At 40.4% G+C, this 27,070-nt stretch overlaps 1 protein-coding gene across 3 annotated transcripts in view; it reads right to left on the reverse strand.

Annotated features, from left to right (window-relative positions):
- Positions 1–1,273: 1,273 nt before the first annotated feature.
- Positions 1,274–27,070, reverse strand: part of APBB3 (amyloid beta precursor protein binding family B member 3) — a 283,221-nt gene continuing 257,424 nt past the window's right edge. For all 3 annotated transcript variants that reach the window (XM_040344808.1, XM_040344807.1, XM_040344809.1), the window contains 4 exons: positions 10,955–11,038; positions 9,171–9,286; positions 3,027–3,209; positions 1,274–2,755 (listed from right to left, as the gene is read on the reverse strand). In XM_040344808.1, coding sequence (XP_040200742.1) covers positions 2,531–2,755; positions 3,027–3,209; positions 9,171–9,286; positions 10,955–11,038 — 608 coding nt within the window. In that variant the 3' untranslated portion in view covers positions 1,274–2,530. The remainder of the gene's footprint in view (positions 2,756–3,026; positions 3,210–9,170; positions 9,287–10,954; positions 11,039–27,070) is intronic.

Here is a 27,070-nt window from a genome sequence, read left to right on the forward strand (position 1 = left end):
GAGAGCACTGGCGGGGTTGGAGAGCACGTGGGTGGGGGAAAAATGCAGGGGGGAGTGGAGAGTACAGGGGTGGGGAGAGGAGAGTGCTGTGGGAAGCCAAAAAGAACAAGGGTGGAGCGCGATGGGTGGAGCTTAAGAGCACTGGGGGGCATAAAGAACAGGGAGAGAACAGGGGTCAAGAGCACAGGAGGGGTGGAGAAACAGGGGTGGAGACCCCAGGGGGAGGGAGAACGGGCATGGTGGCTGAAAGATGGGGAGACCTGGAGAGCAGGGGAGGGCAGAAAGAACTGTGTGGGGGGGGTTGAAGAGTGTGGTGGTGGAGGAGAAAACTGGGGGGGAGCTTCAAGGAGAACTGGATAGGAGGAGAAGCAGGGTGGCTGCATATAGAGGAAATGAGCTTTCTATATTCCTCCATGCAGCCGCTGAATGCTTGATTCTCCTCCTCTCCCTCCTGCAAGCATTCAGCGGCTGTATGGAGGAATATAGAAAGCTCATTTCCTCTATATGCAGCCACCCTGCCGAATCCGATCCTCCTATTCAGGCACATAGGGTGGGCATCTCCTGTGTATCATCACTGAGCTGGCTGGCCTGGCTGGGTCTGTGTTTGGCGGTTGCTCTGTAACACGGTCCCGACCCCCTAGACCGGCTTGTGTGATAGTAGATAGAATCAGTGTTCAGCCTATCACATTAGCCGGTCTAGGGGGGCAGGACCGTGCTACAGCGTCACCGCCAAACACAGACCCAGCCAGCTAGCTCCGTGATGATACACAGGAGCAGGAGAGAGGGGACAGGGAGCACTGAGCCCCGTGAATGAAATCGGCCACAGGTCAGGCAGCATGCCAGGGAAATCTCCCGATATCCCGGTAGGCCAGTCCGGCCCTGAGTGAACCCCTGCAGTTAGTGCATGGGTCCTGGAAAACAGCGAGGATCACTGTAGTAGCGGCAACTACTACAATGATTTTTCTGCTTCCACAGGGATTGACCAAGTATTGATTTTGTATAATTACATTGGTCTAAGCTAAAGCAATGTGCATAAAAAATAAAAAAAAACACAACATACCTGGAATTCAGCCATGAGGAGAGCTCAAAGGAGTTTGCTATAAATATTTTTAATAAAAAAAACATGGTACCAAACTTGGGTTGGCTTTTGCTAATGTTTTAACAGACTGTATTGCACCTGAGATGGAGTTGTGTTTTTTCCCTTTATAAACGACACATTTTAACAGTAATTTCAGATGACTGACATTAAAAATAAAAAATAATTTTCATAATATTTTTTGCCAATGCATCAAATTTATTAAGAACAAATCCACTGATAAACTAGTGGTGCTATTAAATATTTACAATTAAAGCATATTTTACAGTGCGGTTCATTCCTTAAACACAAAGCGAGGATTAACATTTACATCACCTAACTCATACTATATACTTTCCATCTATAGACTTTACATCTACTTCTTACATGAGGAATAACACGCTTATGTCTTCTTAGTCAATGTGTCCCAACATGCCCTGTCAGCTCAGCCTGTGGTTGGTACAGCATCAAAGTTAGTAATTTCTTCCATACACAACAAATCTATCAAATAATACAATAGTCTATGCTGCTTGGAATGCATGTAAGGATTTCCACGTGGTAAGAAGGCTTGCAAGGCATACATTTTGTTATTCTTTCCTTTTAAAAGTAGATGAACTTTGAAAAAAAAATATTATTAGGTGTATGCAATGGTTGTTTAGAATACATTTAGGCTTATGAATAGAGTGCAAGAGAATAAGTACAGTAACGCATAACAACCAATTTAGAATTTAGGTTACGGAAGTCAGACAAGTTCCAAATGGGGTTGCAATTTGTACCATACATTGATCATGATTCTTCACTCCTTGCAATATTTTATGAGCCTGGATGAATTTTTGTGTATATAGGTACACTTGCTAATATGTGAAAAGCAAAGTTTCTTCAGCATTCTCCCCCTTGCGGTTTTCACTGTTGGGCCTGTCAGCATATTAGAAGATAGTCCATTGTAGTGCCTGGGGCTGATGCACATTTCAGAAAGCAATGGAATGAAGATTACAGTGGCAATCTCGGAGGTAGGTAGAACTTTATATACAGAGTGCCCTAATCACCCTCTACCAAAATAACAAATTATTACATTTTCCCTGGGGGCGCACTTTACAATGGACCATGGGGTATTACAGCTCGTAGTAAATAGTCAGATATGAGCTTTCATTACTACTAATAAAAGATGTAATCTGATTGGTCAATATGGGCACTAATTCATCACTGATGTGCATATACAGTACCATGCTATTAATTAATCTTCAGTGTCATACTGGATCATTTCATCAAATACCTCTACCTGGTTATTGTAACTTACTGATATAGCACAGCAAAATTTCAGCACCAGGAATTAACCCAGAATTATTTTATAGTAAACTGTTAGTTCTGAAATTACAGAAAGAACAAACTTTCTAAAATATCTATAAAACAGGCAAAAAACTAAAAAATATATATTTCCTGTATCTCTGTTCTAGTCTAAGGGCTATGCCTGACATGTTTCTGCTTAAATGCTTCAAAGAAAGCCATTACTCCTCTTCTTTTACTTGTTCCTCCATTTTTCTGAAGAGTGTGGCCTGATGAGTTAAGAGAAATCGGGGAGTCCACAGATGTAGTCCTCTTTATTTTCAGAAGTGATTTGCCATTTCCACTTTTGGGCTTCATCCGTGATGATGATGCTACCACACATTTTTGATACTGAACCTAATAAAAGAGATGCACATGATTAAGGGCCTAGTCAGTTTTAATCAATAATTTAGTCAACAATTAAAACTTGACCCAGGAGAATGTCCTTTCTATCAGAGAGTAGAAACATGAATATATAACTCAGAAAAAAGGCTCCAAAAGGAAGTGGTCTCGCCCCAAGACAATGTTTATTGGGGATAAGGACTTGCTACAACGTTTTTTTTTTTTTCAATAAAAAGATGCGTGGCAATTGTCGGTCATCTTCCTAAGACACGTCAACACCACTTACCATACAGGCAGCCTGTACTGCCTCCGAGACATGTCCGGCATCTGGCTCACACCAGAATACTGCGCATTGGAAACACTGTTTGCCTACGTCCACAATCATTGCAAATGTGTGAGGATCTTGCCCAATACCCATAAATGTCACATATCGAACTGAACATTGCCAGAGAGGCTCTTCTTCAACAACCTGTAACATTAAAAAAAAAAAAAATGTACACCTGTTATCATATAAGTATGTGAATACATCACATGAAAAGTGCCTCTAGCGTTAGGCAGCAGTTCTGTAAATAATAGTTTTTGCTGGACTAGACTGGAGAGGTAGTGGCAACAATCCTAACATTCTTATTACAAATTTAAATAGTACCGTGCTACAGTAACAAAAGTAATGGAACGATTATAACAATAATTATAATTTTAATGGATTATTCATCATCTGCACTAATTCAAATTATACTCTGATATTGGATTAATTTATGTATATTTTGATGTATCGAGCACTGCGATACATTTTATTTTTTTTATAATTATTGTTATTATATTTATTCTATTCCTTTGGTTACTGTAGCGCGGTACTATTTCAATTTGTAATATATTTGGCACATTTATGAGAGAGTGTGGACAGTACCAGCAGCATAGTCAGACTACCTTTTGGTTATTTTTTTCATTAAAGTGGCTCGCAGGATTTTCACAATATTTCCTAACCTGCTGCCAGCTATCCCTTGCAGTTTTATTGGAGATGAAAGGAAAAGGAAGATAGTAAAACACAAGACCATACAGTGCAAATATAGAATAGGGCTGGCTGTGCTCCATGTTGGCCATTTCCCACCCTGGAGTGGCTCCAGCAGTTGATCTCCAGCTCCAGGCTGGTTCCAGAGCATAAGCAAACCCGCAGATCCACTTTCAGACAACTCCAGAAACTCAAAACTTTGGATCCAGAGCTCCTCCACACCCCAAAGTCAGGCTCCAGAGCTCCTCCACACCCCACAGTCAGACTCCAGAGCTGCTCCATACCCAAATTTCACTGCAAGACTGAAGATATGGCTGGAGTTCAGCAGGTTTCATGTCCATGCAGGTTTACTGCAGTACTAAAAATCCTAATTTGATGTTTTAGGTCCAAGAATACAGGGTAAACTCATGGGCACGCCCATGATTTGTTTTTCTGTAATCAGTGGAAGGGAGGCAACAATTACAAAACTGGCAACTGGACATACCATAACACATATGAATGAGCACAAATTTAAAAACATCATTCATTTAAATTTAACATGCATACAACATATAGAAAAAGCTAAAAAGTGAAAAAACAAAAAACAAAAACACACTGATAAAAATAACTCAGACTATCAAGCAATGCAGACCTCTGCAGTATAACCACTTCATTATTCTCTTTCGCCACAATCTTGAAAAGTCTCCAAATTAATTTGTCTGATGGCATTGCACTTGGAAGGGTAGATGGAGGTATTTCTTTAAGGTGCTGACTCATTTGATTCCAATACAGCACCACTGAACAGATTTCCTATTCTGTTGTACAGTACCAAGAAGTGCACAAGGAACAGTTTAATAGAACATTAGGGAGCTATCATTATGATAACAGTCAGTTCCGGGTTTTCTTTCTCATTAAATTTCCAGGACCAAGTATACAGTATATATATATATATATATATATATATATATATATATATATATATATATATAATTTTGAAGATCAAGGCACTTTCAGTATGAAAACCACCATTACTGTATCACTATTTACTAGCTGAAATATTTAATAATGTGTATGTAAGCCCTAACGATTAACTTCCCTTATTTGCTCCCTTTTATATATACAGTTGAAAAACATTATTTCTGAATCATAAATCCATTGCTTTATACTGGATGAACCCTTCTCCCTGTCACAGTGGCAAGCAATGGTTAATCATATTGTACCATACCAAAAGATTATATATAGGAGAAGAAAATTCCCCTTTAAGTAACACATGATTCAAACCTTGCTTCAGATAGAACATACGATTGTTTGGTTCATATACTAAGCAACCCTTATCATATCTGATGTATTCTTGTACAATAAGTACACACAAAAATGTTTTGGTAGAGGAGAGGTGGATAGTGTTCTGCAGTTCCCACACAGTTCCTGTCCAAGGGTGACAACGTTGCTCCTCTATAGGTACATTACTATAGGCACTATCACCCTTTAACAAGAAGTGTGTTAATGGCAGGTTCACTAGGTGAAAATGGAGGCAGAAAAACCCTTATAAAGAAACAAATGTAGTGATCGATCTTAGGACTGTAAGCTGCAATATATTACATTTGTATTACTGGGTTTAGACCAACTTTAAAGTGGTTCTACAGTCCAAGTGTTTTTTTTGTTTTTTTTATATCATAATGCATTCTGTGCATTAGAATGAAAAATTCCCCACTACTTGCCCCCCCCCCCTTCTCCGCATCGCTAAACACTTGCCTCACTCCTCTTAAGATCCAATGATGTCCCGACTACAGACCACTCTCCCCTCTTCCTGTTCTCACAGGAGACACAGGCAGTAGTGAGAGCTAAAGGCTCCCATTGCTGTCTGTCAAATTCCTGTGAGGACTGAGAGGTGGGTTTTACCACACCTGTTAAGGGGGATCCGGAGGAGAAGAGGAGTGGACAGCGCTGGTAAGGGACCACTCTATAAAATATTGTTACACAAAGCAGGCAAGTATAACTTTTTTTATTTTAGCCACATTTGCCCCCTCCCCCCCTATTATATCACTTTAAACCCTGGTTTACACTGACAGCGGTAATGAAATTGTGCAAGTTCAGCTGAAACTGAACCCCGAAATCACCAAAAGTAGTACAGAAACTACTTTTGGGGATCAATGTGGCGTCGCACCGATTCGGATGCTGCCATTGCCTCCAATATGGCATGCGATTTGACATGTCAAGTCGCATGCCAAATCACATCAATTGAACCAGGGCTAAGCCTTGTCAAGTAGTAAATTTCCTATATCTGAGTGATAGGATTAATGCACTATGCCCTGCACATTTTTGTATTAGATAATTTATTGACCAATTAAAATATAAATTAAAGCCCAAATCAAGTCAAAACATTTTTTTTTCTTCAGGATTAGTAACGCTTAGGGCTTATTTACATGCCCCTGCAGTGGCCATTTGTTTATTTTTCACCTCTGTTACTGCATAATGAGATTTTCCAACTTGTGGGCAATGATTGTCCTTTTTTTTTATGGTGAAATGGATTGAATATTTCACAGCAAATGTCCCAAATTCACCTGTTGATGAATGTTGCAGCCAGTCCTAATTTGGGATGAGCTTGGGCGTGTTCGCACACTCCACGTACAGAGCTCGCCAGGAAGTCAGCACTGCGCTGCGCCAATCACAAGCAGTGAGACATTTCCCGATCTCTGCAGCCATGCATCGGGACAATGTCTCCCTGCCTGTGATTAGCGCAGCGCCGTGCTAACTTCCTGGCAGGCTCTGCACGTGGAGTGTGCAAACACGCCGGAGCTCATCCCTAGTCCTGATGGTACAGCATCATTTGCTTAATTTAATTGCTTAATTTAAAGCGGGGGTTCACCCTAAAAAAAAATTCTAACATTGCATGGAGCCGACCTAAGAGACCGACAGTATGCTGTTTTTTTTTTTCTTGCGTACATACCATTTTAGGGCTATTTTCACCCCCGGCTTTCCCGCGGGAGTGGGCGTTCCTAATGACAGGCTGTGATTGACGTGATTCCGACTGGCGCATACTGTGCGTCACGAGTTGCCGAAAGAAGCCGAACGTCAGTGTGGCTCTATACGGCGCCTGCGCACCGACGTTCGGCTTCTTTCGGCAACTCGTGACGCGCAGTATGCAATGTTAGAATTTTTTTTAGGGTGAACCCCCGTTTTAAGAGAGACTTATGCCTGTCTTCAGATCTCCATGAGACAGCTGCTTTTTTTGACAAGTCTAATTAATAAGTTAGCACCTATTTGAACTCTGATTGTGTGCAGCAATAAAAATGGAATGTGTCTAAGATCAGGTGTAGCATCTGTTCTTATCAGTGTCTAGTAGGGGTGCTATGCCGTCATTTTGTTCTTAAGGGGGGCAGGAATGGCTGGCTATATAGTTTCCCTGCTGGTATGATGGGGGCTCTGAAGGCTAGCACTGGCTGGAGCAGAAACCGATGCACCCACAGGCAGTTGGGGCATGGGAGTAATTTCCCTGAGAAAACTGGATGGGCCCAGTTCCTCCTGGTTTGAATGGATCTACCTTATCTGGCCATGGCCCGGGAAAACCAGAGAGTCTGCGGTGTCTGTGCCCCCTGGAAGTGGTCGCCCTAGGGGTATTCTTAGTAATACTTGTGTGTAGGACCCCACGGTGTGAAAAGGCACATGGTCATAGCACTAAAAACGTTTTCTGCACTAAGCCTCTATATGCGAGGCTGGGGGAATTTTTGTTACCAGGCCTCAGGGCCTAGCCAGGGCACTTTATTTCATAAATTTTTCTCCTCATGTTTGTCACTTTTCACTTTTGTGTGCGTTTTTCTCACTGGATGGAGGGTGTGAGTCCTCTGGCTTGCCCTAAAGTCTAAGGGGAGGATGTGTGGCTATCAAGTTCCTTCCTCCCCTGAACCTGGGGGGGCTCTCTTCAAGCTAGTGGTCAGCTTCGGCTGGCCACAAGGAAAAGGGTTTGCCAGGCCTGCTGGGTAGGCGGACCTTGTCCTTGTCAGGAGCCTTGCCCCCTTGGGGTTTAGGGAAAGCTCCTACCCCTTTGGGAGGTGGACAAAAACTCACCTTTAAGTGCAATTTTTGTACACTTAATGGTTTTTCATTTTCAGCACCACTACAAATTTAAAATAAATAAAAATGGACTGTGCCTTCCTTACAATGCAGACTGCTCCGAGTAAGGTATAGTAGGATATATTAGTTTACAACAGTAATATATTAGCATAGTGCCGTTATCGCAGGTGGTATTGGACAATAATGAAAACACAGAAAAGCATTAATGAAGTTATGCTAAAAGTGCTATACAACAGCTCAACTGATCAATCAGTTTAAATTAGCTAAATATATTCCAGGTACAGCAAAACAAGTGTTTAAAGTTTTATAGTTTCTTTACAAGACAACCATTGCTTAAGTAGAAAAGCCTGCTCCTGCCACCTTGCTATAAAGAAGGAACCTTGTTCTTGGTGTGGAAGCAGTGGTCTCTCTATAGAGGTTCTGCACTCCCCCTGCTTAGTGACAACTACAGCTCTTTAATTAGCAGGGTGCACAAGCTTTGCTGGTTGCAGAACTTTATTTCTGATTCAGCAGGGGTCTATCGCACCTCTGGAGAAAGTTCATTGCTTCCATACACAGAACAATGGTCCTTCTCTTCAGAACGATGGCAAGAAATAAGATTGTCTACTTCGGATGTGACTGCTTTCTAACAAAATCAAGCTGTAAGAGTCCAGATAGTATTTAGCTAATGTATTACTGTATATAGAAAAAATTAGAGAGTAAATTACTATGCTCTACATCTTTGCTTTCCACTATAAGATGTGGGTGACAGGAAAAAATGTAGTTATTTAGTAATACTAGGTCTGTGCAGTTCTAGTATGTTTAGGTTTAAAATTTAAATTTCCCTTCTAGTGAAATATGGAAATTTCAGAGTAACACAGAAGATACCACTTTGTCAGCTAGTTCTAATTTGTTTGTCTTACATGTATCTTCTACACCAGGGGTCTCCGAACTTTTTTTAAACAAAGGGCCAGTCTGCTGTCCCTCAGACTTTAGGAGACTTTAGGAGGGCCGGATTGTGGCCATTGGCCACAATCAGATGTTGAGGTCAGCAAAGACCGCTTCCATTTTTTCTTGTTAAAAGTTTTCTTTATATTTAATGGTTTTTATTGAAGGTTTTGTCATAACAAAATGCCAGAAGACAATGGCACATAACAGTACATAGCTTAAGTAAAAGTTTTCTTTAATTCCATGCTATAAGTTTTTCAGTTTATTACAAAATGTGGGGTAGAGCAAATTACATCAATCTCCTACTTGCCAATTCCACTTAAATTTCCATCTAAAAATTGAACATTTTGCACAAAAGCAAGCAATCCCATTTTCAGAGAGAAAATCGGGGCAGGAACATGTAAAAAAAAAGTTAATATAGTCATAAATGCGACAGAGAATTACCTCTCTCCGATGTATGGTCACTGCTGTATCAGTCACTTCAATGACAGCAGCTGTCCAGTTTTCCCTGAGTGTGGTGCTGATTTTGTTCTCTATAGTATCATTCAGTACTTCCATCCCTGCATTAAAGAGATTCGTTATTAAAAAATACATTGTCTGCTTGTTTAATACAAAGCAAGGGGGGCATTTATATACTTGAGCAGTATGCATCTGTTGTAACAAAGTTATTATAAACTGTAGTTTGAATTATAACATACTATAAAGTGGCCATTTATAAAGAAGCAGTATGTCCTAACCATGGCTGTCCCACGGCTTTTTCTATTAAAATGTCACCAGGCACATTATACAGCACTGATGTATGCTTTATAAAGACATTTTGATTGCAGCATTATAGACACTTCAGGCTCCCCCACATTTTAAATGAAATGCCGGCAGGTCTTTATAAATAGGCCCCTCAAGGTTTGTTTACATGGGCGATAGACAAAGGAGGACATCTAGTGATTTTGCTGTTTCAGATACTCTCCAGGCCACCCGCTGTCCCTAGCCATTGGGAGAAGCAATTGAAATCAATAGGATACAAAGGCATGAACGCTTTATGGAATGTTTGGATCATTTCAAAATTGTATCAATGCAAAAAAAAAAAATTGCATTTTTTTCGGGAGCAGTGATTTTAATAATGCTTAAAGTGAAACAATAAAAATAAAATATTCCTTTAAATATCATGCCTGGAGGGGGTGTCTATAGTATGCCTGTAAATTGGCGCATCTTTTGCACGTTTAGAACAGTCCCGTAGCACATTTCTAAAGGAAAAAAAATTAAAAAACGCTCGCGGCTGTAATGAATTGGTCCCCAAAGAAATCCATACCAGACCCTTATCGGAGCACGCAACATGGCAGGCTGCAGGAAAAGAGGCGGGACGAGACAGCGCTCCGCACCCCTCCTGTTCGGCTCATCCTTGCTCATTAATCATTTGCCAGGTTTATTTTAAAGGGACTTTGTCAAAATGCAGAACATCTGTATTAAAAGTCTTTGATGGAAGTTTTTTCAGAAGTTCCCAAGCAATCTATGCATTCTCAGAATAACTTTTTGAGGGAGCTTCCTTAAAGCAGAACTCTTAAATAGCCGAATAAATAGCCTATTAAAATATCAAATAAAAATCAGGTTTTACTGCAATACTTTTCTGCAATGTGAAGCTGTCCCTGCAGTATTTATTTTCTGCTACAAGAGGTCCTCATTCTTCAGAGTTGAGTCGAGTCAAGTATCATTCCACTCACTTTCTCTGAGCCCATGCTGTCATGGACCTGCCCACAGCCTGTGATTGAACAGTGAGGAAGAAGCAGTACAGAGATACTCTCATCACGGTCACTCTGTTTTCTTCTTCTATCATCATGCTCCTTGTCAGAACACAAATTGATTCACTCCCTGTGCTGCCGATTCCTCTCCTACTCGGCCATACAGGGACTGCCAGAAACTGATACCAAGTGAAATGTAGGTGCTTACACTGCTTGCATTGGAAATGTATTTTTAATAGAGTGTTAATGAATACAGAACTGTGTTAATTTGTGTATTTTATATCTGCCTAGAGTGTAGCTTTAAATATGGAGACATGTACCCTTTAAAAAAAGGCTGGATATTGTCATCTGCAATTACATTGTACATGTTTTTAAAGGAAACATATAATACAGCATTACACCACAGAGGGTAAGAATTACGGGATACGTTGTTTAAGAAATATTTATGAGTTATACAATAAAGGACTTCCTGGAGGAACAGATACAATAACTCACCCATTGGCTTTGAGACGGGAAGGCTGCCAATGAAAAGCAGTTCATATTTCTGAATGGACTCCCGCACAGTATCCAGAATATCAACTAGAACAAACAGTATGTGAAATTTTCATCCATTAAATAAACAACTGCTAAATATGGATAATGCAGACTACAGTGATGGAAGTGCTGCAAAAGGTCATTATCAATATATTTCACATTTCCTTCAGTGCATTTTTCTAAAGCTTTCTCGTTTAGAATTGCTAAAAATGTCTGTACTGCAAAAATGAAAAAAAAAATAAAAAAACATATGTTAGTCAAAGCTGGCAACGTTTTTTTTCTGTTTGCTTTTGATGTCAAATGTATTATAGCTACAGAAATGTTTTTTTGCTGATAAGACAAAGCAGCTCTGATCATTGAGTATATTTCATCTTTCAGTGGTTGAATTGTTTACCAAGGAACATTCAAAGGGCCCGAGTATGGCAATATCCAGATTAATGGGGGGATTAGTGGCACTTCTGAGCTTTATATCCACTGACATATTAGATGGTTACAATGATCCATGAGTTCATATGAGGACAGTATGATGTATGTCCTTGTTTGACTGCTTCTGTTATCCCCTACAAAATCAAAACATTCTAGAAAGCCATCCACACGTTTAAAGTGAAAGTTTTGTGTTTTCTGATTTATGCATTAAAGTGGTTGTAAACTTATTTTTTTAACTTTTACCTACAGGCAAGCCTATAATAAGGCTTACCTGTAGGTATAAAGAATATCTCCTAAACCTGTACGGTTTAGAAGATATTCCCCCCGCAATGCGCCGCTGTAATGCGGCGCATGCGCAGCGGTGATACTCGGCTAAAGGGCCGGCAGCCGACAGCCCTTGCCGGTTTGAAGTCTCCCGCGCGCCTGCGCGGGAATGACGACATCGCCGCTCCAGCCAATCACAGCGCTGGAGCGGCGATACCCGGAAGACACACCAGGCAAGATGATATCTCGCTCGGCGTGGACCAGGTAAGTTCCCTACACCTCGTTTTAAGGTAAGTATTTCATAATAAGCTAGTATGCGGTGCATACTAGCTCATTATGGCTTTTCCTTTACAGGTGAACAAAAAAAAAAAAAATATATATATATATATATTTGCGGGTTTACAACCGCTTTAAGTTCAGTACTAAAAAAAAAAAGTATGGTTCCATCATTTTATTTGTGTATTTTAATCAGGTGAATATGAAGTACTGGATATGAATATTTAATATTTATTACACACAGCATGCATGTGGCATGTGCAAGGTTAGTATTCTTAAAACAGAACTAAACTCTCTCTGTCAACATTAACCATTTTAATCCTTATGCTGCTAGCATAAGTAAATAGATAGGAAGATATATTATATTTACTGGTCCTAAACTTAATTGCTTCCTGGCTTCTGGCTTAGACTCATAGGCGTGCGCACAGGGTGTGCCGGGTGTGCCTGGGCACACCCTAATGCCCAGGCACATCCATCACACCCCAGGACTTTTTTGCCAGCAGAATCTCTATTTCGGCACCTCTGGTTAATAACAATGGCTGAGCTGCTACTCTGCAATTGGGACCATCATTTCATTGGCTGTGTAACTCTTGTGAATGCAGCCACTGATGGCGGATTGAGCAAGCAGGTGGCCGCATTTTCCGATGCTACTTCTATAGTTCCGGCTACAGCATCCCTGATAGCTGAATATCACTCCGCTGCCTGCTGTCAGGGATGTTGTAGCTGAAACTGTAGAAGTAGCATCAGCGCTGGATTAACCCCCTGATTTTGTCTAGTCATCTGATCTGATCTTTCGAATCTAAACCAGTCCTGCCCGCTCCCACTTTTCACTTTTCACTTTTCAAATTTTTCACTTTTCAAATTTTTCAAATTTCCGAATTTCGAAAATTCGAAAATTGAAAAAAAAATTCAAATTTCGAATTTTTCAATTTTCGAAATTCGGAAAAATTCTAAAATTGAACAATTTAGAAATTTCGGAAAAATTCGAAATTGGAAAAGTGAAAAATTCTAAAATTCGAATTTTTAGATTTTTGAATTTTTCACTTTTCGAATTTTTCACTTTTCGAATTTTTCTAATTTCGAATTTTTCTAATTTCGAATTTTTTAAATTTCCGAATTTCGAAAATTTTTCAAATTTCGAATTTTTCAATTTTCGAAATTCGGAAAAATTCTAAAATTGAAAAATTTAGAAATTTCTGAAAAATTCGAAATTGGAAAAGTGAAAAATTCAATTTCCGAATTTCGAATTTTCAAATTATCGTATTTCCGAATTTCGAAAATTGAAAAATTCGAAAATTGAAAAATTCGAAATTCCGAATATTGGAAAATCGAAAAATTCGAATTTTTGAATTTCACTTTTCCAATTTCGAATTTTTCAGAAATGTTTCAATTTTCGAATTTTTCAATTTTCCGAATTTCAAAAATTGAAAAATTCGAAAAAATTTAAAAAAAATTCAATTTTCGAATTTTCGTATTTACGAATTTCGAAAATTGGAAAATAGAAAAATTGGAAAAGTAATTTTTTTTTCGAATTTTCGAATTGTTCAATTCTCGAAATTTCGATTTTCGAATATTTTCGTATTTCCAAATTTTCGTATTTCGAAAAATTTGAAAATCGAAATTCGAAAACTGAAAAATTCGGAATTCGAAATTTCGTAAATTTCCGAAACTTTGTTTCCGTTTTTTGCTTTTTCGGAAATCCGAAATTTTCCCGAATTTATGAATTTACGAAAAAAGCAAAAAAACTAATTATTTTTTTCGAAATTTACGAATTTCCGAAAAAATATAAAAAACGAATGAAACAAAAAACGGAAAAAACGAATTTCTCGAATTTCCCGAATTTACGAAAAAAAAAAAAAAACGAAAATAACATAAAGGAAAGAAACGAATTTTTTGGCAGTGCACATGTCTACCCCTAATGCCGTGTACACACGATAAGATTTTCCGTCTGAAAAACCTTGGATGTTTTTTTCGTCAGAATTCCGCTCAAGCTTGGCTTTCATACACACGGTCACACAAAAGTTCTCTGGACTGTCGACCTTCAAGAACACGGTGACGTACAACACTACGACGAGACGAGAAAATGAATTTAAATGCTTCCGAGCATGCGTCAAATTATTTCCGAGCATGCGTTGGAATTGCTACAGACGATCGAATTTCCCGATAGGAATTTTTTCCGTTGGAAATTTTGAGAACCAGCTCTCAATGTTTTGCTGGCGGAAATTCCGACATCAAAAGTCCAATGGAGCATATACACGGTCGGTATTTCCGTTCAAAAGCTCACATCAGACTTCTGCTGTCAGAATTTTCGATCGTATATACAGGGCATTGGTGTCCAAGTAGACTAAAATAGCCAAGTATCTGAATATTTCTGTTATCTGTGTGATACTGAAAACACTCCTGAGAGTAATGCCACGTACACACGACCGTTATTCATGCCATTGAAAAAAACGTAATTTTTCTCGACGCGATTCCTCTCAAGCCTGCCTTACACGATTGTAAAAAAAAATGCTTGAGCAAACCGCGATGACGTACAACACGTATGACGTCCACTATAAAGAGGAAGTTCCATTCGAATGGCGCCACCCTTTGGGCTGCTTTTGCTGATTTTGTGTTACCGTGTGTTAGTAAAAGTTTGGAGAGAGACGATTCGCGCTTTTCAGTCTTCATGCTTTTCAGTCTGTTACAGCGTGACGAATGTGCCATCTCCATTACGAACACTAGTTTAACCAGAACGAGCGCTCCCGTCTCATAACTTGCTTATGAGCAATGCGCGCTTTCCCCCTCTCATTAAAGCGTACACATGATCGTTTTTCACGACATGAAATTGAATGGCGTGAAAAACGATGAGAAAAAAATAGAGCATTGGAAATTGGAAAAGTGAAAAATTCTAAAATTCGAATTTTTAGATTTTCGAATTTTTCACTTTTCGAATTTTTCGAATTTCGAATTTTTCGAATTTCGAATTTTTCTAATTTCGAATTTTTTAAATTTCCGAATTTCGAAAAATTTTCAAATTTCGAATTTTTCAATTTTCGAAATTCGGAAAAATTCTAAAATTGAAAAATTTAGAAATTTCTGAAAAATTCGAAATTGGAAAAGTGAAAAATTCTAAAATTTTTCAATTTCCGAATTTCGAATTTTCAAATTATCGTATTTCCGAATTTCGAAAATTGAAAAATTCGAAAAATTGAAAAATGCGAAATTCGAAAATTGAAAAATTCGAAATTTCGAATTTTCGAAATTAGAAAAATTCGAAATTTCGAATATTGGAAAATCGAAAAATTCGAATTTTTGAATTTCACTTTTCCAATTTCGAATTTTTCAGAAATGTTTAAATTTTCGAATTTTTCAATTTTCCGAATTTCAAAAATTGAAAAATTAGAAAAAATCGAAAATTGAAAAAAAATTCAATTTTCGAATTTTCGTATTTACGAATTTGGAAAATTGGAAAATAGAAAAATTGGAAAAGTAATTTTTTTTTTCGAATTTTCGAATTTTTCGAGCAGGTTCTAAAATGCTCTGGAGCATACACACAGACATTTTTCACGACCAATTAAAAATTGCATTTTCTCATCATGAAAAACGGTCTTGTGTACGCGGCATAAGGGCTTTATATATTCTGAGGCAATGGTGGGCAAAATTGTACACAGTGTGAATCTGTCTCCTAGGTTTCTCATGGGGGGGGGGCTCCAGAGTTGAAGGCTGTCAGTTGCGGCTTTACTGTGGAGGCAAATACAGGGGACATGTTCAACAATGGAAACCCCATAGTAAGTCTATGGGTGATGTCACTCCCCATTTATTTCACAGCCAACTGGTGTCCTCTGCAGAGCTCCAACCGCTGGAGATCGGGTCGGATCGGCTTCAGAAAAGGTATGTATATTGATTTCCTCTTTACAGGGCTAGATAGGTTAGTCTAATGCCTTGTACACACAATCGGAATTTCCAATGAAAAAAGTCAGATGGCATTTTTTCATCGGAAATTCCCACCGTGCGTGGGCCCCATCGGACTTTGTTCCGTCGGAGTTTAGAAATAAAACATGTTTTTTTTTTCCCCGATGGAAAAAACTCCAATCGGAAACCCCTCCGTCTGTGTGGAACTCCGATGGAGAAAAAACGCACGCATGCTCAAAAGAAATTAGGAGACGGGAGCGCTCGTTCTGGTAAAACTAGCATTCATAATGGAGATAGCACATTCGTCATGCTGCAAATTTTTACATTGTTTATTGTAGCGCATTATTTTCTTCTTTCTAATGCTAGAATAATGTTATTTTTTTGCTGCTGATATTCACACAGAGTTCTGACAAACTTGTTTCTTTATTGTTTCTTGTGATCTCATGAATATTTGTATTTTATTTTAAAGCCAGATGTCAAAAATAATTTTTTTTTTGGGGCGATTTGAATCAAGTTCTCCGCTTTTTTTTTTTTTTTGGTGGGGTCTGAATATTTTCTTCTGATCTCCATTTTTCTTTTATGGTCAAGTTACCACAACAACATTATTATCTTGTATTTTATTACCTCTAGGAGGTTGTTTGGTGTCCCCTGTTAATTACACATTGTATTTAGGAAATGTAGCTGCCTACTCACAAACTGTCCTTTTTATGAAAAACACATAGGCAAGTATTTTATTAAATAAAAGATCCATTTATTCTGGTTAAACAAAATAAAGAGGAAGGGCAACAATGGAGAAATTGGTGGAATTTATGCAGCCTTTGGACGCCAAGACAGACGTCAAGTATGTTGAAAATAAAGTAAATAACGAGGAGTCCATATAATAGGGAGCATAATCTGGTCCCCAAATCACATAAATCAGGAGCAGCAGCAGAAGACACATGTACCCAGGCTGTGGAACTACAAAAAAATTGCGTCTTCTGGCAGACCGGACTGAAGCCAGGAAATCACTTTCTGGTCTTCCCTCCACACTTCCCTGCAGCATTCCCTCCACGCCTCCTTGCAGGCTGTGGCTCTGGTGGTGGACTTGTGGCAGCAGGAGGAGGAGGATGGCCGAGATCACACAGATGGGTGGTCTCTGTCAGCTGGCACCTCACCGCCCTCTGAAGGGCCATAGAAAAAAGCCCCTCTCAGAGGAGGTGTTGCCCCTTCTCCACTGTCTGTAGCCTACTGGCCAGATAACACCCATGGGCCTCTTCAGGGTTAGTGGGGGCTCTCATGATATCGGCTGCATCCCTTATGAGCCTCAGGGATTCCTCCTCCATCTGACTCGCCTTCCCGGGTCTTTTTGATCTTATGTGGAGGGGAGGCACCTGTGACTGGGTGCTGCCACTCGGCCTGGGCACCTGCTGGCTGCCACTTGGCCCGGCCACCTCCTGCCTGCCACTGGGCCCTGCCTTCTCCTGGCTGCCACACTCCAGAGTCTCCTCCTGGCTGACCTCATCCTGTGTATGAAAAAGGGACATAGTTTTAGTTTTTGGTTCATCAATCACACACAATTTTCAGCTCATGACTGTTGCAAATTGAATGTTAATAAATAGAAAAGAATCTCATTCTGACCCCAGCAGCTTTCCTTCCTGTCCCAAACATTTCTGGCCACTACTGTCAATTGATATGTAAATCACTTTTGGATTAATCCTTAAGTTGATAGTAATAAAATCTAGTTCCCAACAATAATTATCGGACAATAAATAGGTTTAAAAATACTATACCTGGCTAAAGATATTCAGATCTGGGTCTTCCAGGTCAGGTAGCTCCTCGTCATCCTCTGCTGGGGTGGAGGGAAGGCTGGAGGGAAGGGTGGAGGGAAGGATGGAAAGTGATTCCCTGAATTCTAGCTGGTCGTCCAGAAATCACAGTTTCTTGAAATGCCACAGCCTGGATACATGCACTTTGTCTGCTGCTGCTCCTGACCTCTGTGATAGGAGGATTTTATTGTTCTCCTTTTTATACATGTTCAAGTTATTTATTTTACTATTCACCAAGTGATAGTCAGCCTCGGGGATCATGGTCTTCATAAATTCCACAAATTGCTCCATTGTTGCCCTCCTTGCATCGCGGTTATGGTATAATTTGTGTTTTAGCTCCCACAAATTGCGCAGCTCCCTGTACTTGTCTATGAAAGCACACATTATGTCAGGCTCTTTAAACTTCTGTATATTTTCTGCAAGATAAAACACAAGACAAAAACACTAGGTCAGTCTAAACTGTCCTAATCTTATCCCAATATAGGCCTCAATCATGAAGCAGTATAGGCCACTGATACCCCAAGTAAAAATGTAACCCTCGTTTAGTACGTTCGTAGCTTCCGGTCCTCCGCATACAGAACGTAGTTACGACACATGCCTGTTAGCATTATACACACTGCGCATGCGTGAAACTCTGCCCGCCCCTGACATTCTTTCTAGTATATTCCCTGCCCCTTTCTCATTCAGTGGGAGACGACATGGGGGAGAGACAGCAGGTGGCTATTATTTTAAGCAAAGACAAAGAAAGCCTGGAGCCGGAAACCTCCAGATCCAAGAGAAGATACAAGGCCAGTAATATGTTCTTTGCAGAAATGGTGGAGATGGTGTATATCTTGCAGTGTAGAGATTATGATGGGAAACATGGGCCGTACACCAACCCTAATCTCAGAAAGGCCAAAATAATGAGCAAAGTGGTGAGGAGTCTGTACCAGAAATTTGGGGTCCTGAGATCAAAATAGCAGCTGATAAAAAGGTGGTCTGATCTGAAGCTGAGGGAGCCGGAGCAGTACAGGAAGATCCCACTCAAATATCGCGCAAATCTTATTGAATCTGGGCCACTGTTGTCTAGATGTGTTTGTAAACTAGAATGTGAAAAGGATACTCAGCAGCTGGTTACACATCTGGACTCAGGAGCACTAGTGTGGGCCACCAGAACAACCTTTTTAGGGTATCCCACACAGGTGCTCCAGTGGATTCTTAGGGTGTCTCAATGTGTAAAACTTGTCACAAAAAAGGTAAAAGTATTCCATCTTTTGAAAAAGAAAAAATAATGTCTTCATCTTGGAACTCTGCCAAAACAGACAATTGTACCCCACTTCCAAGCAATGTTTCATATTCCTATTTCTGCCCTCAAATATCTGTGTGCTTTAAGTATACCTTTTGTTTCATTCTCATAGGGGAGCAAAGACTTGGAGGACACCACTCTGAGGAGCCCAGGAACCCCACACCTCAGGCCTCGTACACACGACCAGTTTCCTCGGCAGAATTCAGCTTCCGACCGAGTTTCTGGCTGAATTCTGCCGAGGAAACTGGTCGTGTGTACACTTTCGGCCGAGGAAGCCGACGAGGACCTCGGCGAGGAAATAGAGAACATGTTCTCTATTTCCTCGTTGTTCTATGGGAGCTCTCGTCCCGCCGAGCTCCTCGGCGGCTTCAGTGCTGAACTGGCCGAGGAACTCGATGTGTTTGGCACGTCGAGTTCCTCGGCCGTGTGTACGAGGCCTCAGAGAGAACAGAAGAAACCCAAACCTCACAGAGAACAGAGGGAACCCCAAACTCAGGTTGTGGAGGAAGAGGAGGTGGAGGAAGGAGAGGTGGAGGAAGTAGAGGTGGGGGAAGTGTGTGAGATTGGCACCACAAGTCAGTGTCTGTCACCACAGATTCAGGGAATAGATGTATGCATGCATATTTATAAGACATTTTCTTCTTTTTTATTTATTTTAGGTGATGTGCTGCTTGTTGAAGATCAATCTCCTTTAAGTGGTAGCGCACAAATCATAATACAGGACCTCATGGTTACGAGTCGTGACATATACATTATAAGGCACAAACTCAATTGTTTTGACCAACAAATTAAGAACATGATTGATGTGTTGGGGAGAGTCTAAGTAAAGATCTTTGTAATGCCACCATTTAAGCTTTTTTTGGCCAAAGTTCTTTTTTTTTTTAATGTAATTTAACAAGCCAAATTTTGAAGATGCACACAGTGGGGGTTATTTACGAAAGGCAAATTTACTTTGCACTACAAGTGCAAAGTGCATTTGAAAGTGTACTTGGAAGTGCAGTCGCTGTAGATCTGAGGGGGACATGCAAGGAAAATAAAAAACAGCATTTTAGCTTGCACATGATTGGATGATAAAATCAGCAGAGCTTCCCCACATTTCAGATTTACCCCTCAGATTTACAGCGACTGCACTTCCAAGTGCATTTTACACTTGTAGTGCAAAGTGGATTTGCCTTTTGTTAATAACCACCAGTGTGTCAACATGCGCTTCGCATCACGGGATCTCAATGTACGTGCTTTGAGGGTGCAACCCCTTCCTCGCAACTCAAGTAGGTGAGAGGAAGGGGTTGCACCCCCAAATCACGTCCATTGATCCCACATGATGGGAGATAGCACATGTTGACATTTTGACGCACACTGTGTGCATCTTCAAAATTTGGCTTGTTCAGGGGTGACAACACCCCATCTCATGAAGGCAACAGCAAACACATTTTTTTAAAACCCTATATGTTTGATATTGCCTACATTTTTTCAAAGGTTGAACTTTTTAAGCTCCATAGTTTTATATGTTTTATTGTTTGAAACATGCCTGTTTATGCAAAAATAAAAAATAAATTATATTAAAAAAAAAAAATTGGAATTTTCTCCTAAATTTTATAACGCACATGTTAATGTGCACAGAGTAAAAATAGTGTTATAATCAACAATGTGTGGCTTTTTCTTTCTATGCTCAATACCATTTTTAAAATGAAGTTGTTGTTTATATTGACAATTGTGGTTATTTACTTAAGACAAATCCACTTGGCAGTTTTAAAGTGCACTAGGAGAACCTGAGAGACAGATAAAAGGAACACAAGCAATAATGACAAATCTAGATTTTCACAGAAAAGAAATGTGTTTATTTTTTCTTAAAAAATAAGAGATTGTCTGGCATAGCGATGGCCCCCCTACCCGTAAAGTACATATTTATCCCGCACTTTATGGGCACTTTGCGGGGCCAAGCCAGTACGGCCAATGTCAAGGCCCATCATGGGACTGTCTGAAAGTCCGGCCTCAGGCCCAACAGTTGAGATATAATTAGCAGAATTTCTCTTTAAGAAGTTAGGGCCCTTTCACACGGGGGACGGATCAGTAATGATCCGCCCCGTGAACCTCCGCTTGCTCAGCGGGGATTGCTGCGTTGATCCCCGCTGAGCCGGCGGATGACAGGGCAGTCCCCGCACACTGTACAGGGACCGCCCTGTCTTTTCGCCGCTCTCCTCTATGGGGGGGGATCGGATGAACACGGACCGTCTGTCCATGTTCACCCGCTCCAATGACGGAAGGAAAAAATAGGGTTTTCCTCCGTCTGCCAAATCGGAGGAATGCGGAAGCGGGCAAGATCGGGTGTCAGCGGATGATCATAATACATACATAAATCCATATTGTGCCGATACCACCGACGTCATCACAATACTATTAAAACCTTTATAGTTATAATACTACCACTCCGAATGGGGTGGTGGCACTATGCGGATGTGATTCCCATCTATTGCCCCTCCGCAGTTGGGGAAACTGAGATGCCACAGTCTGCCATTCCTGTGGTGTGGAAGGAAACTGTGGAGTCAAACCAGAAAAATTAATTAGTACTTTGGCACATAAAACATTGCAATCAGATAATACAAAAACATTCTTGGCCAACATCAGTATAAACATTTATTTAAAGGAGTATTTAAAAAATAGAAGGCCCAATTATCAAATTCCTCACCCCCTCTGATGGTCCATTGTAATTTTTTTAGGGGGGGTGTTCTAGCAAAGTTTGGGGCCTCCAAAAAAAGCCTCTGCCACTCTGCCTGAATTTAATGAGAAAAAAAACATTTGTACACATGTTGGTGGGGGTAAAGCACTAGAATGGAGCTGAAAAAATACATTGGGAAGTGACTTGGCCTTGGTGTGTATAGGCCCAGGAAAACATGCTGGAGAGGTTAGTGAAGGGAAATATGCATGTAGGCCAAAAAAGGAGAATTAAAATCTTACAGCATGCATGGGGACAAGGGTAACAATCACAGCATATTACAATCATGGTAATTAGGAAATAAAGAAAGAAATACAATACATTAGCAAACATTACAAATACATAGCATGTGATGTTAAAGGAGAAAACTTACCTTAAGATAGTACTTCTGCAGGACTTGAATTATGGCAGAACAGGTTTCTGGGATAATGATCCCCAGAGCCTGGGGGGAGATCCCTGTCATGAACTTGAGGTCCTGCAGGCTTCTCCCATTTGCCAAGTACCGCAACGTGGCAACTAGCCTCTGCTCGGCAGGGATGGCTTGGCGCATCACAGTGTCCTGCCTGGTGATATAGGGGTACAGCGAATCCAACAGAAAAACGGGGTCCGTCATTCGGTGATAATTCCTGAAGTCATCAGGATTATTCTCCTGGATTTACCGCAGCAGAGGCATATGAGAGAATTGGTCCCGCTGGAGCAACCAATTCTTCGTCCATGATCTCCTCCTCACCCTGCTCATGGACTGAGCTCGGGTCAAAGCATTAACCCAAACACCAAGCCCATACGCAGCACGAACTCGACGATGAGAATATACTTCCAACATGGCTTTAAACCGGTCTGCTGGTCAGAACAAAATAAACAGAATGCACTGAGGAACAAACTCCTATGAAGAACGACCTGAAAAACAGAAACAAGCAGACAAGAACGGACTGTAAAACAGATACGACTTGACTACACGCCCTGAAAGACAGATACGAACCCACAAGCACCAACTGAACACCCGAAAACTATCTGAAAAGCACGGAGACTGAAAAGCGCGAATCGGCTCTCAAACTTTTACTAACACGCGGTAACACGAGATCAGCAAAAGCAGCCCAAAGGGTGGCACCATTTTATTTGAACTTCCCCTTTATAATGCCGTTGTACGTGTTGTACATCACCGTGTTTTGGACGGTCAGAATTTTGTCTGACAGTGTGTATGCAAGACAGCTTGAACGAAATTCCAACGAAAAATTCCATCTGAATTTATCCCATCGGAAAATTCCGATCGTTTGTACAGGGCATTAGAATGTGGATGTCTGTAGATGCAGGGATTTTAGTTCTAGGGTGGGCTTACAATTTAAAGATGATGCAATTGCTACTGCACCGATGGCCACAGTATGCCTTATTCTGCCCCTTTCACTACATCCATAGAAGCAATATACATACAATTGTGGTTGTCAATTTGAAGACACTTCCATCGTCACATTTTTGGTCATATCTAAAGATACTCCTGCACTGATGCTGTACCATTGGTGGTATTGCTATCAGGTATGCCAGTGAAAATTACCAGAGTAAAAAAGGAAAGATTCCTTTATGTTGCAAAACGGACATACAACCAACAACTTAGTAGGGCAAAAACAATAGCTGTTGAAAAGCCCAATACAGGAGGCCAAGTCCCTTTGACGGTAGTGCTGTGAGGTACAGTGAGGGAAAAAAGTATTTGATCTGCTGATTTTGTACGTTTGCCCACTGCCAAAAAAATTATCAGTCTATCATTTTAATGGTAGGTTTATTTTATTTTTTTTTAACAGTGAGGCCTCGTACACACAATCGTTTTTCTCGACAGAATCCATCAAGAAACTTGGTGGCAGAGCTTTTTTGCAGAGGAAAATGGTCGCGTGTTTGTTTTTCATCAAGAAAACTGTTGTGGAACTCGACGAGAAAAAAAGAGAACAAGTTCTCTTTTTCCTCTTTGGGAGTCTCAATTTCCTCGTCGTGTTTCTCGTCGGGCTGGTTTACGACGAGAAAGCCGTTTGTGTGTATGCTTAGAAACCTGCGCATGCTCAGAATAAAGTATGAGATGGGAGCATACCTTCGGTAAAAGTAGGGTTTGTAATGGAGATAGCACATTCGTCACACTGTAACAGACTGAAAAGCGCAAATCGACTCTCACCAAACTTTTACTTAACACGCAGTAACATGAGATTAGCAAAATCAGCCCCAAGGGTAGCGCCAGTGAAATCAAACTTCCCCTTTAGAGTGCCGTTGTACGTGTTGTATGTCACCGCGTTTGAGAACAACGAGATTTTGTCTTGACAGTGTGTACGCAAAGAAAGCTTGTCAAGATTCTCGAGAAGTCCAACAAGGAACTCGTTGAGGAAAATGATGTTTCATTTACGGCGAGTTATTTCGTCGTGTGTACGAGGCCTGAGAGAGGGAATAACAAAAAATATCCATAAAATGCATTTACATTTTTTTTTATAAATCTATTTGCATTTTAATAAGTATTTGATCCAATATCAATCAGCAAGGTTTCTGACTCCCAGGTGTCTTCCATTAAGGTAACAAGCTGAGATTAGAAGCAATCTCAAAAGGGTGTGCTCCTAATCTCAGCTTGTTACCTCTATAAAAGACACCTGTCCACAGAAGCAATCAAATTCCAATCTCTCCAGAGGCCAAGACCAAAGAGCTGTCCATGGATGTCAGGGACAAGATTTTAGACCAACACAATGCTGGAATGGGCTACAAGACTATCGCCAAGCAGCTTGGCGAGAGGGTGGTAACAGTTGGTGCGATTATTTGTAAATTTGTAAATTATTTGTAAATGGAAGAAACATAAAATAATGGTCAATCTCCCTCGGTCTGGGACTCCATGCAAGATCGAGGGATCGTGCATACCTAACCACGCACGCAACATCGTCACTTCCTGTATCGCTGGTTCTCAACACTGCTGAGGTGGAACGCACGCCCGGGCAACGAGCGCGGCATACAACATCCAGGATCCTAACTGCTCCAACGCGAGATAGCCCCAGTGCCGGGTTTAAGGCACCCTAAACGGTAGGCGGCCACTTGGCTCCCTCTGCATATATTTTATACTTTAATAAAACATATTACACTATGTTTGGCATCGTTCTGTTTTCCATGCAAATATCGGGCACTTAATGAACATCGCAAGCATTACTGCCAGGACGGCATTGACCTTACAGGTGATCCTGTCATAAGCCCTAATGTTCCCTTTTTTGGTATCAAAGTAAGGGACATTATCATCTGGTAAGAAGCCATCTAATTCATTCACTTTGGGTGACAGTTTAAAGGTGAAGGTGGAAACATCACTTTATCTGATCAAACAGCACGCAGCACTTTATCTGATCAAACAGCACGCAAAATTTCTTCACAACTCGAGGATTTATTTGGGAAAAGACTCTCACTTGTATGCTATTATGCATTAATAGGACTTGGTTTCACTATCACAGTTCATTTAATTTGTTTGGCACAGGAATCTGAGTAATCACTACTGCAACATAGCTCAGAATTCTAGGACTTTTTTACTAGATCTTCTAGTAATATAAGGTGTTGTAGTAATATATATTTGTTTATTGATTGGTTTCAAGTATGTATCACTTCTATTAATTAGCGCACCCATTTCCATATATTCTCTCACTGTATAATCATTTGACTATTATTGGGTAGCAGCTTAACACTGTATATAAATTAAATTTAATTTATTGGCGCGAGATACCACACACACACCATGCAAGATCATACCTCGTGGAGTTTCAATTATCATGAAAACAGTGAAGAATCAGCACAGAACTACATGGTAGAATCTTGTCAATGATCTCAAGGCAGCTGGGACCATAGTTGCCAAGAAAACAATTGGTAAGACACTACGCCATGAAGGACTGAAATCCTTCAGTGCCGGCAAGGTCCCTCTGCTCAAGAACGCACATGTACATGCCCGTCTAAAGCTTGCTAATGAACATCTGAATGATTCAGAGGAGAACTGGGTGAAAGTGTTGTGGTCACATGAAGCCAAAATCATGCTCTTTGGCATCAACTAAACCTGCCGTGTTTGGAGGAGGAGGAATGCTGCCTATGACCCCAAAAACACTATCCCGCTGTCAAACATGGAGGTGGAAACATTATGTTTTGGGGGTGTTTTTCTGCTATGGGGACAGGACAATTTCACTGCATTAAAAAGGAAGATGGACGGGGCTGTATACTGTTAAATCTTGGGTGAGAACTGCCTCCCCTCAGCCAGGGCATTGAAGATGGGTTGTGGGTGGGTATTAAAGAATGACAATGACCTAAAACACATGGCCAAGGCAACAAAAGAGTGGCTCAAGAAGCACATTAAGGTCCTGGAGTGGTCTAACCAGTCTCCAGACCTTAATCCCATAGAAAATATGTGGAGGGAGCTGAAGGTTCGAGTAACCAAACGTCAGCCTCAAAACCTTAATGACTTGAAAAGTATCTGCAACGAGGAGTGGGACAAAATCCCTCCTGAAGTGTGTGCAAACCTGGTGGCCAACTACAAGAAACGTCTGACCTCTGTGATTGAAGGGTTTTGTGACCAAGTACAAAGTCATGTTTTGCGAAGGGGTAAAACACTGATTTCACTCATTAAAGTGCATTGAAACATTAAAATGTGTTTTTCTGTATTTTTTTGTTGTTATTCTATCTTAACTGTTAAAATAAACCTGCCTTTAAATTACAGACTGATCATTTCTTTTTCAGTGGGCAAACATACAAAATCAGCAGGGGATGAAATACTTTTTTCCCTCACTGTAAGTATACCTCTGTATGGTTGCAGAAGGTGGGGTGGTTGCCCTGAGTCACATTATGCATCAAAGCCCAGCAAATCATAGCTTTAATTCTGTACTTATACATAGAAAAAGCCTAAAATGTCTCCAAATCGTCCCTTCTACATCTCTGGCTTGAAGTCTGTCTTCTTGGTAGCAGGTCAAATTTTTTTTTACATGGCATGAAAAATAATAGAGTCTATGATATATAAAGTGAAATGTATATTTTAAAAAAAAATTCCCAGCTCATTGTAAATTCTTTCCCATTTTCGGTGACTTTGGTACATGCTGTCAAAACCACCGGCATGCAAATAACTATCTAAACATTGGACATATTATTACATGAATATATTTTTCCATTTTGGCATCACAGGCAGTAAAATGTGTTGACTGAGACATATGAAACAAAATGTCCATCTGTTTGTGTTACAATGTGTGAAGCTAAAGCAAATGTTCCCTCATTAACTTTGGGTAGTTTTCCAGGCTTAACAAGGAGGGAATAACACATTCTTCTAATTTCTAGTTATCTAATATTAGAATCAAACATGTGCTAGCATGATACATTTGTGCATCTAAGGAAGCTTCAGTTCACATGAAAATACTGTTTGCCTATGACCCTTTCCAAATTGC

This window comes from Rana temporaria, chromosome 3 (genome assembly GCF_905171775.1).
Source record: "Rana temporaria chromosome 3, aRanTem1.1, whole genome shotgun sequence".
Lineage (NCBI taxonomy): Eukaryota > Metazoa > Chordata > Amphibia > Anura > Ranidae > Rana > Rana temporaria.